The following is a 12,271-nucleotide window of genomic DNA, read 5'->3' as shown; positions in this document are numbered from 1 at the left end:
TAATTTTAGGGCATCCCAGTCCAAGGTATACCATAAGACACGTATCACTAATATGTTTTCATGTGTATATGAAAATTAGGGAAAAGTGGAAATAATGATTTTCGGATTCCTAGATTACCATTTAGTCCTCGAATAATATTTTCACCTTTGTTTTGAGGTCATACATTCAAGGGTAAAATTGTCCAAAAGTTTCAGCTTCACCCTTGCTACAGTAAAGATAGTTGGTTTATATAATATATAAATAGAATAGATTTTTTTTTATTTTCTTTTTATAAATAAATTAATTGAGCTTTTACCAAAAAAAAAAAAAATAATTAAGATTGCATCAAAAAAAAATTAAGCAATATTGTTTTTATAGTAGTGGATGACAAAAGCACCCTCAAAAACAAGGCATGTGTACCCAAGGTAGTCAATTTCGGATTTCGGATTGTCTCGGTCGACACCGAAATACTGGTACAACTTTGTCTCGGGGAAATTCCGTTTTAAAATTTCGGTAAAATCTCGGTTTCATATTTTATATCCTCGTATCGATAATCACTTAAAAGAAACATAGTATTAGTAAATCTGGTTGTTCACCTTCCTCATCATCAACACCAAATAATAATTTTAGCTCAAGAAATTCAAACACAGCAACAAGCAATAATACTAGTGGGTGAATTAATCTTTTTAATTTTTGTACGTGAGATTAGTCCACTCAATTTAAAAAGAAAAAAAAGAATCCGGCCAAGACAAATCAATTCCGATCTAAAAACGCGTTTCCGGCCGAAATTTTCGCAAAGATTTTGTCCGACCGAAATTAACAAAATCGTGTCTTCTTGGACCGAAATCCGGAATTTCGCCGAAATTTCGGCCGAAATGACCGAAATCGACTACATAGTGTGTACCCATACTCATAGGCAATAATGTAATTTGGATACCAATATAAACGTTCTCCTGGCCAAAAAAATAAAAAATAAAAAATTCTCCCATGTTTGTACATCTGTTAGTCACTAGTTAATACCAATCCCTTACCTAAACTAGACAAGACACGTTTGTCGTTTGGCATTATCTTTGTAATAGTGGATGACAAACCCACCCTTACTGTGAGGGCATATGTACTGATATTCACGAGGGTGAGAATGTAATTGTAATAGCCAATAGACATTCTCAAAATTGAATTAGACTCTACTTGGAATATAGAAACCAGTCTGGATTTGGAAATCAAAAGAAAAAGAAAACTTAGGAATAAAAGACAACTGAAATTTGGAAAAGTGGAACCTATAAAACGATGGATGAAGCAGAATTTGTCGAGGAGCAGAATTTCTTCATCCATCGTCTTCTATTTATAGGTTTTCTCGCGGAGCAGAAATTTGTTTATTGCGTTGATTGTTTTGGTAATCCGTGCTTCTTCAAAAAGGTATTTGTTTCTCTTCATAATTGGTTGATCCCTATTATCAATTTGGCAGAATATATGTGTGAATTTGATGGGTGACCTAGACACAAGATCAATTGGTTAAGTTCAGCTATCATGGGTGACCTAGAAAAAGATCTTGATTATCAATTTGCTTTTTTTTTTTTTTTTTTTTTTTTTTGTGGAAGCATGCTTACGAGAGTCTTGAATACCAGGTGTTTTTTATTTTACGTGAATTAGAATACTTTTTTTTTAATAAACCATACTGTTCTTATTATCAAGGGAGATCATGCAGAAAAATATTATGCAAAAATGTTTAGATCCTATTGTTAGTACATTCAACTCCCATACATGAATTATACGGTATTCTTACCAAAAAGAGAGAGATTTACATGATATTTTGTCTAACTTTGAAGAGAAACTTCAGCAACTTCCCATAGATGTCGCTCCTCTCTCTCACCTAATTTATTAGGAGATAAATTTGTTCCTCAAAACGCTCTCACCTAATTTATTAGGAGATAAATTTGTTCCTAAAAATACACGGAAAAAACTCAATATTAGGTGACACATACTCTTAAAATTAATCTAAAAATCAGGAAACATACAAATCTTAATAAGAAGATATGTATGCAAGTTGCAACAAGAGAGAAAAATACAGAGAAAGGGAACGAAAATGAAGAAAGATCATACATTTCATCTGTTGTGTCCTAAGGTTTATCTAGAGATATATATGTTCAATAATTTTTGACAATGCACATTAAAAAAGATCATACATTTTACCTGAAACACAATTGGGAGTGTGCTATATCTACTCAAAATGATAATACTGACGTTATGCATATTTTAGTGTGAAAACCTTTAAATGCTCTTTGGCTATAAAAATTAACTTAATGATTTATATAAGTCTAACTCCAAGATTATTATGAATTCGTTTGATCTCATTTGAACCTTGTGCTTCTCGCGCGTACATGTACAGTTTGTTGACTCGCGGCCTGAGTCAGATCTAACCCCTAATTCATACCCATTTGAGCCATGAAATGACACGTCCTTAATTCATTAGACCAGCCATTAACTCACGTATTTTTGAGTCTGGTAAGTCAGTTTTGACTCAAAACAACAAACACACGAGCTGATCCATATAAATCAGATAATTTCAGTCAGATCTTAACTAGTCGGATTAAGACAAATAAAAATGATGTTCCATGTCTTAATCCATAGGAGAAACGAAAGTGATACACATCACATGGATTCAATCCCGCAAATTTTATCACAGGAGACAAAGAGGGGTGGTCCCCTTGTAACCCGGCGTACTTGCAGGGGTGGGTTTGGTGTGGCTGTCTTCCCCTGTGTCTTGCTGTACAACCTGCGGGATTGCGCCCGCCCAATGTAAATCATTTCGATAGGAGAAGTCCAAGAGAAATATCCACCGCTCAGTAAATATCGGACTACACATTTGACCAAGATCCGCTATCGATAATTTTTATGCAAACCTTTTTTCTTCCTCTCACTTCTCTCTTGTTTTGGTATCTCTTTCTCAATCTTTGGTCTGGTATTTCTTCATCAATCGTAAGAAACAAAAATAGAAAAAAAAATTAGAGGGAAGAGTTCTAGTAGAGCACACTAATAGCAAATTAGGTGATGCACAACTTTCATTAGATGTTTAGCGTGTTCAAGTTTCTTAATCAATGGTAGATTTTCCACAAATTTCGTCAAATCTCATCTTTTAGTCTGTATTAATCTCTAATAAGGGTTTTTATTTCTACCAGTTGTCTCATCTTCTATCGATTCTTCCTTAGGGATTTGATTTATAATCAGAGTTTTGATTTCGAACTGTCGACTCTTCCTTAGGGATTTGATTTATAATTAGGGTTTTTATTTCTAATTAGGATGCCGATTTCTAATAAGGGTTTTGATTTCTTCCTCGGGGTTAGGTTTTCAGAGTACATGACTTCATCACTGCAATTCGGTGGTTGGTATATTTGCGTTTGTTCATCTTTTCAATTTGTTTGTTTTATTGGTTTTGTTTTACTGATTTTGTGTATATTTTTTTTTAATTCAGGCACCAAAGAAGGAGAAAGCTCCACGACCATCTTCAAAGCCAGCTAAATCTGGTAGTGGATTTCAGGTAATATATTGAAATATACTCATGTGTGCCAGATAGTTATTATTTCTAAAATTTATGCTTCATGAGAGCTGGGTGTTGTACATTTCTGGTTTCCTTAGACATGCTTTTCTTTGTAGACTTGATCAAAAATTCAACTGATTGTAGTTGGTTAGGTGGCTGCGAGATCGGAATGGGGATGTAGTTGGAGAAGAGTTGGTGTTATCGTTAAGCTGTTGCAACAATCTAATGGAAGCCTTTAATGTAGTTTTGTGTGTGAGATGCGGCTAAGGCATTCAAAGCTTATGTCAACTTCAGCACAACTAGGTGAGCTATTTGTATTTTAGTATGAAAGTTGTCCCTGTTAAAGCATGTAACTCTACATCGGCATCATCGGTTTGTTAACGTCCCTATTGATATCAATGTTCATTGTTCACTGCACCTGTTAGGCTTTTTTTTTATTATCAGATGGGTGGGAAGGTCTCTAGTCTCATTCACCTAGGTACTTTAGCAATAACTGTTCCAGATTTCGTAAATGTTTGGTGATCATTGTGTAGTCAAATATGCATCATTATTTGAATTTCAAAAGCACACTTTTTTATTTCATCTTTCTGTTCTTTGTTCCTTGTCAATTTACCCACTTTATTTCTCTTGCAAGAATTATTTCCTCGCTCGATTAGGCAAACAAGGAAAAGCAGTGCCTGGAAGCTAATGATGGAGGATATGTGGATGAGTGCTAACGGTAAAGCTATTGCTGGTACCAAATTTTTCTATTGTTATCCAAGTTCCCTTTCTATTTTCTATTTTAGGTTAATTCTAATATCCAATTGTTTTCATGATTGTAGATGGAAAAGTTTCATTAGTAACCGGGAATACCTCGGTTGTGGATGAAGGAAAGGACCATTCACCCCCTCCGAAGGAAAAATCCACTGGTGATGGACGTGAGTTCATCTATAAAAGCGTTGCACTTATAGATTTTGCACAAGTGCATTCCTACAATGCAAAGGAAAATTACTCCAAACAGTAAGCCAGTACAACCTCATCAGGCTCAGGTCTTCACAACCGAGAAGAATGAACCCAAAGTGGCAAGAAAAGAAACTGAGACCAGAATGATGACTGAAACCCAAGTTATGGAACTAAGTTGTGTAATAACTTAAGTTCAGTCGAACAAATGTAAGTATCATATGTACCATTTAGCTATCCGAACCTTTTAATATTTCTGATGATCGATTTAGCCCTGCATTGAGAGTTAGAAATAAAAACGTGAAGCAACTAATATCCTAAACCGTGCTCTTTGAGTTCCAGGATATGGATGAAGCATCAGGTAATTTTTCTCTTGTGAGCCTTGCAAGTTTTCTTGGTTGTCTCAGGATGATATGTTGATCCTTGTGCCCCAGCTCTGGATAACAATTGACTATGCGTATCAGACTTGTATGAGGTGTGATTGACTCTGACATTTTTTTAGTGCACTTAATATTCATTCTTTGTACATTTAATAATCGGTCAATTTGTTAGTGCATATCATACAATAGGGCTCTATTACTTGTCCCAGCTCCGGAATTGGCTTTAAGATGTTCCTGCAATGCGTAGAGGTATATCATAGTTTTTAAAAGAAGAGAATCCGGAAGATGCAAGCAGATTTGGAATCCGGAAGATGCAAGCAGATTTGGTATCCAACAAGAGATATGGATTCAAATGTTGAATCAAATGGACCTGGATGAAGGGTTTCAAGTTATGAATATAGTATTTTAATTTTTTAGTGTTCAGAATAATACACAAGAGATTTAATTTCTAGATGAATTTCAATTTTTGTTGTTTTTCTTTTTGTTTTGTTTTTAGGTTGTTTGCCATAGTAATGGTAATCTCATATTTAAATATATGGTTTAATAAAAATTAAATTCAATAATTATTTTAGGTTGTATAGACGAATAATTTTGTCTTTGAAATTCTCTTCTAAGCAAAACAAGTAGTCCTTAATAAAGTACTCAGGGACGAAGAATAAAATTGTCTGAGAAATTCATTTTCTAAGGCAAAATTAATTGTCATTTTTTATAATATTTAGAGGCGATTTTTTGGACGGAAAGTATTTTTCTTTGAATAAAGCATTTCGAGGCAAACTTGAGTTGTCATTTATGGAATATTTTGGGACAAAACATGTTGCTTTTGGAGGCAAAAAAAATGTATTTGAAAGTTCGTTTTAAAGAAAAAATGAATCGTCTTTAATAAAAAATTTAGAGACAAAATAAAAAGTTTTGGAGAGGAGGAATTTGTCTCCGAAAATTCTTTTTAAGGCAAAAAATTTGGTACTAAATTTGTTTTGTTGGAGAAGAACAAGTTAGTCTCCAAAAATTTGATATTCAGGGGCTATTTATATTTATATTGTCTCTAACTAAATTAATTAGAGACAATTTTTTTGGTTTTTGATAATAACTATTAAAGACAAATTAAATTGACACAAAACTTCCTTTTTTGACACAATTTTATTGGTCTTAAACAGTTATCATTAAGGACAAATTAAATTGACACAAAACTTTCGATTTTGAGACAATTTAATTGGTCTTAAATAGTAATCATTAAAGACAAATTAGTTTGTCCTTGAATTTACATTTTTGCGACCAAAAAATTGCCCGCCAAAAATTGCTTTTCGGTGGCCAATTTTTTGGTCATTAAAATATCTTTCGCAGACAATTTTATTTCGTTGGTGAAAGAGACTTTTATTGACAATAAATTTTTAGTTGTTAATTAAGTTTTCTCGTGACCGTTCATAATTTTGTCGCAAAATACTTTCCCAGACGGGGTATTTGAGACAACTTCGCGACAAAAAAAATCCATCTCAGAAAATATTTTGAGACAAAAAAAGGGGATTTCCGGACAAACTTTTTTGCCACTAAACGTGTGTTTTGTTGTAGTGACACAATTTCCACCGAACCAAAAACTTACAGATTTTCCATTAAGGATGAAATATGGAATACTTCTATGCAACATGAATTCAATACACTGCAATAAAATGACACATGGACTATTGTTGCTCTTGAACCCGGTATAAATATTTTGGGATCAAAATGGGTCTATAAAATTAAACTAAATCCATGTGGCAGTATGGATAGGTACAAATCTCATCTGATAGCTCAGGATTTTCTTCAACAAGATGTAATTGATTACAATGAAATATTTTGTCTTGTTGTTAAGTCTATTACCATACGCGCTGTTCTTATTGTTGCATTATCTAAGCACTAGATCATCAAAGTTGGATGTTTTCAATGATTTTCTCCGTGATGTTATTTCTGAAACAGTATAATATGTACCAACCTCAAGGGTTTTTTGATCCAGCAAAGACGAATCATGTTTGTCTACTCAAGAAATCCTTATATGGTCTTAAGAAAGCTTTGTGTGCTTGGTATGGGAAATTTAGTGGTTTTATCTCACAACAATGTTTTGTTAAAGCTACAACAGATCAATCTATGTATATTTATGATTCTTCTACAACTACAGTTATTACACTTCTTTATGTTGATTATATCATCCTTACAGGCAGCTCTGCTACTTTCATTGCTTCACTAATTTCTAAACTGAGTGTAGCTTTTGCAGTGAAGGATTTAGGTAATCTTCATTACTTTCTTAGGATTGGAGCTGACTTGAATACCCCTCCACATTCAGCAATTCCGACTGAGAAAAAGTACACTTTAAGTTTGTTATCTAAAGCTAATATGCTCGATAGTAAACCTTGCAGCACACCCGTAACCACAACAAAAGAATCTCTGTTGTTGATGATGTTTTCCTACCTGATCCTCTCCAATATCGCAGCATTGTTAGGACTCTCCAATACCTTATTTTAACTAGTCCAGATATCAACTTTAATTTGTTGTCAATTATGTCTCGCAGTTCATGCAAGCTCCTAGAGACTCCCATATGTTGTTAGTCAAACAAATTTTATGCTATCTCAAAGGTACCATTGGATAAGGCATTACAATCTCTGCTGGTGACATCACATCCATTAGTGGTTACTCAGATTCTTATTGGGCCGTTTGTCCCGACACTCGTCGTTCCACATCAGCTTACTGCATCTTCTTAGGCTCACCACTCATCAATTGGTCCTCTAAAAAGCAACCAACTATTGCTAAATCTTCAATTGAAGCCGAGTATAAAGTTGTCAGTTTACTCTCCTCAGAAGTAATGTGGTTGTTTCAACTACTTTAGGAGATGGGAATCACTCTTACAAAGTCTTTTCAATTTTACTATTGCAATATTGTTCCTCCTTATATTTTCAACAACCATGTCTTTCACGCGAGAACAAAACCCATTGAAGTTGACTATCATTCTTCCTGAGAACTTCTAGCTGCAGGTGATATTGATGTTGATTTTGTTCCTTCTGCTCAGCTTGCAGATTTCTCACATATGGTCTCACCTCGTCGCTTGTCCGCTTTAAAGTCCAACCTGATGCACTGTGTGCCCAATGCTCTAGTTTGAGGGGGAATGTTAAAGTAACAACGTTTTACGTCTTATCTTTTCACTTGTGTGTCAATTGATTGTAAGGCTAACCACTACGAAAGGTTGAATCAACTACTATCTACTATGGTGATTCAAGTATTGTTCCTAACAATTAGTCGCATTGTGCCCAACCATTGGGCACAAATTGATGAGTCATAAGATTTTAATTCATAAAGTTAAATATGATGGTTCAGGATTGATGTGCCCGACCACTGGCACAAATAAATGAGCCATTAGATTTTAACTAATTAAACTAAATCTGATGGCTTATATTTGATGCGCCCAATTATTGGACGCAAAAAGTGACTTTTCTTGCGCCCAATGGTTTGACGCTACAAACTTGATTCAACTTCTCTCTCCAACAACTCCTTGAACACTAAGTTGAATCACGGGAATAAGCCACAGTTTTTGTCTTTTGAATCAAGATTCAAGACACCATAGTAGTTAGCCTAAGGTTATTTTTATATTTTTTGTATTACAAACTATCTCCTCTACACAAAGGAGTGAAGTTTGTGGCCTCAGTTATGATAACAACTTATCAATAAAATTCAGTTTCATTAATTCTGTCAGTGTTTTTTAATTTTGTTAAGCATCTGTTGAAGTACCTTTCTTTAGAATGCTAATTTAAAGCTCTAAGCGTCTGTTTTCACTTCATTGGCGGACCACTTTCCTGTAGTAATAGTAGGACTGGTTGTTAATTACTTAACCAATCATGCTAAAATCAAATCAGCACTCTTAAGGAAAAAAAAAGCACAAAACTTAATTTTTTTAGGGTGAATGTTCTTTATAGTGTAAGACTACAACGTCCATGCATTTTTCTACGTGGTATTTTAATCATTGTTTTTTAACAGGAAATTTGTGTGCCTAGAATGAATTATTACAAAAATAAAGATCAATATATATACTTCACATAATCACCAACGAGCATATAAAAAACGAAAATGATAGGTTGATCGACACTAAAACCCGACATTAATTTCGCAACTCACATGTGGAGGACCCACTTTTAGCCATTCCTAATCCTAATGTTGAGAGGGTTTTTTTTATCCGTGACATCCCCTGTCGGGATGAAATTGTGGGAGAACACTCGGTAAGTGTATCGTCTCCCTGTAAAAAAATGGTGTAAAGATTGGTAATCGACAGAAAGATGACATGTCATTTAATAGATAAAAACCAGAGAAAAAGATAGGGAAGCAAATGTGTTTTTGCGGTAGCTTTATTTTATTTTATTTTATTTTATTTTTATAAGCAAAGGCAAAAGGCTAAAGATCTGCTCCACTATTAGGGATAGCCAAATAGGAGAATACGACCAATAACAAACTTTCATGCTGGAGTAGCCTGACAACTATTGAAAAAGTAAATTTAAAAGGAAAATCACTATCTAATCAATTATCATCGTATCATTGGCTACGATTCCAAATTAACGCCGTAGTCTGTGGTTCTTTACGTGCCGACACTAAAGAAAAAGGACAACACTGACGAGGTAGCACTTTCAGCTACCAAATTCATTACGCGTTATTGGTTTGCTTCACGCAATTAACTAAGAAAGTAGTGATTAGTTTCCATGTCTGACAAGAACTAGAGTTAAATAGCGGGTGGCAGTCTAAAACAACCACAGCTTAACAACGGCATATTGTTACTTGCTACTTGCCTAGATGTAGGTAAACCCGTCCAACACTTCAGCTATTATACGAGAATCTTATCACTGGGGCTGCACGCGGCTGGATTTTTGGGACTGCATGGAGGCATGAAATAGTAATTACAAAATTGGTTAAAAAGACCAAAATCAATAATTTCTGGGTGAAAAAGACACGTAAGATTGGATATTGTTTAAATAGACGAGAATGTAAAAATAGTCAGGATGTGAACAGTTTCATCCTACCCATTTTCAAATACTTTTTCTTATTTTTAATTTACATCAGGATGCATCCAGTTTCATCCTCGCTCTTTTTTAAATTTAAGCCAGGATGAATCCAGTTTCATTCTTGCTATTTTTTTGGTGTCCATTTCACCATACTAATTTTTACTCGTCCATTAGAACCATGTTTTGAAGATATTTGCACAAATGACCAATTTTCCGTATAGTAATAGCCAAAACCTTTTATCTGGCCATTTTTCATAATGGCTAATGTGCCTCCGGTTTGATTAATCCTAATTATGATGTTTAACTAAAATAATTATAATTAATGATAGGATTAAATGATTAGTTTTTTAAAAATCAAAGTTTAGTATTCCTTTTTTCTTGATTTAGAAGAAAGAAAAGGATGATTTTGATGAACTTTTTTGAAAACCTTTGAAGATAATGATGAAACATATCCTGAAAATATTAAAGAAAACCTAGTAATCAACCTCCAATGACAATTTTAATTGATTCAAATTCGTTAAAAATCGAAAAAAAATCTGGGCTTATTTTACCACTTACGGATGGGATTGTTTGTCGATCCGGTCTTAAACCGATATTACGGCTGGCAAAAGTGTCCTTTCCAAGATGTCGGAACAATAAAATGGAAAACGGGATGATGAAGAAGATGAAGAAGAAAACGGTTGGATTTAAATTTGTTTTGGGTTTTGTTTTCGAATTAGATTTAGGTTAATAATAAAAAAGGGTATTTTTGACTTTTATTATTGATTAGGTCCCCCTAACCACTTTTAGGATATTAGAATCCTATGCATCCCCCAAACCCAAATGGTGTGCAGCCCAAATAATAGGATTCTTATACAAATTTGCGACGGTGAACGTGTAGTTCGAGTTTGATTTTGTGCACACTCTCTAAAGACTATCTGACATTTCAGTCTCGCTTTTAATTTAACTACGATAGCTAAAAGAAGAGAGGATACATGTAGTATCAAACTTAACTAGTTGCCAGTTATTCATTAATACTAACATTTTTTTTCGAAGCATGAGACGAAATAAAAAACTTACAAAGCTATTACACGTGGGTATGTTGTTCCCATGGAGTCATTATCAATAATTTGGTGGAGAAAAGATAGGATTGCCTGGTCCCATATATTCGTTGAAAAATTTCCTGTTTGGTTTCCGTTTGCAACATAGTTCGCCAAACCATCTGCTACTTGGTTTCCTTCCCTATAGTTATGTTGCATATCGAAGTATGGTATTTATTGCATTCTCTCTTTTATTTCAGAGATCATGTTTGCAATATACCACAGGGCTTCCGTTGTCGTTATTATGAAGCGCATCATGTTTTCCGAGTCTGTCTAAAAAATAACCTTTGGCCATTGTCGATCCGTCGATGTCCTTGTGGCCAAAAGAGTTGCCCATGTTTCTGCGGTTAGAGCCATTGTTATACCAGAGGCTGTGCAAGAGCCAAAATAACCTGGGCATTTGAGTCTCTGCAAATGAATCCCTCTCCCGCCATTCCTGGGTGACCTCAGGTAGCACCATATATGTTGATCTTTATCCAATCCGATGCTGATCTGATCCATCCTACTTGGATTGTCGTTGTAGCTCTAACATTGGTTGGAGTCGCCCTGGCCGGTGGTTCCCCTGGGATTATTGGGGAATATTTTTTCCAAATCAAATTCATGTTGTTGTCTCAATATTTGTGCCACTATTTGGTCTAGGGGGTAAGGTGTTTTTTGAAAACTAGATCATTTCAAGACGTCTATAGATTCCAGAATAGAAAACAGAATGCCGAGATAGAAGTGACATTGTTAGAGCCTTGTAGAATTTGTGAAATGGTTGTCTGAGAATTTAATACTATATTAGGGATATTGTTTTAGGTTTGGTTTGTGGATAGGTGAGATAAGAGGTTGTTCCAGGCGATAACTGCTATTGGGCAGTGAAGAAGGATATGTTCGTCCGTTTCTGGATCCATGTTGCATCTGGGGCATAGGTTGGAGTCTGTGAGGTTTATGCCATGTGAGATGGTGAAGGTGAGAAGACCTTCATTTATAGCTTTCCACAAGAAAAGATGGATTATTGGTGGCCATGGTAAGGTCCAAAGGAATTTGGTCGGTGGTAGGGGTCGATGTGGTAATGGGTATCCTGTTGGATTAGGCAGTTGTATCCGGAGGTTGTGCTGTATTTTTCGGATTTTGAGTGTGGCGAAAGTAAAGTATCTGGAGGCCTATTTAGGGGAAGGTGGATATTTATGATGTGTTGGATAGCATCATGGGGGGAGATTAATCATCTGAGAGTGATTCCAGTTATGGGTAAGTGGGTCGATGAGATCAACTACTGATCGGATCGGGTAGCATTGGTTCGGGTCAAGGTTTTGAAATTCAGGGATCCAGTTAGCTTGGATAGGGGTGTCTAAACCGTTTTCGATATG

The 12,271-nt window shown here is 35.0% G+C and overlaps 1 protein-coding gene across 1 annotated transcript; it reads left to right on the top strand.

The window, feature by feature from the left end:
* Nucleotides 1–1,227: 1,227 nt before the first annotated feature.
* On the top strand, nucleotides 1,228–3,818 carry LOC113326782. The gene is made up of 3 exons (XM_026574433.1): nucleotides 1,228–1,396; nucleotides 3,450–3,515; nucleotides 3,660–3,818. The coding sequence occupies exons 1-3, from the start codon at nucleotides 1,268–1,270 to the stop codon at nucleotides 3,780–3,782; spliced, it is 318 nt and encodes a 105-aa protein (XP_026430218.1). The 5' UTR covers nucleotides 1,228–1,267; the 3' UTR covers nucleotides 3,783–3,818.
* The last annotated feature ends 8,453 nt before the right edge of the window (nucleotides 3,819–12,271 follow it).

Source organism: Papaver somniferum, unplaced genomic scaffold, assembly GCF_003573695.1.
Source record: "Papaver somniferum cultivar HN1 unplaced genomic scaffold, ASM357369v1 unplaced-scaffold_10, whole genome shotgun sequence".
NCBI classification, from domain to species: Eukaryota; Viridiplantae; Streptophyta; class Magnoliopsida; order Ranunculales; family Papaveraceae; genus Papaver; species Papaver somniferum.
Note: the sequence above shows the minus strand (reverse complement) of the source record. Positions and strands in the feature narration are given on the sequence as shown.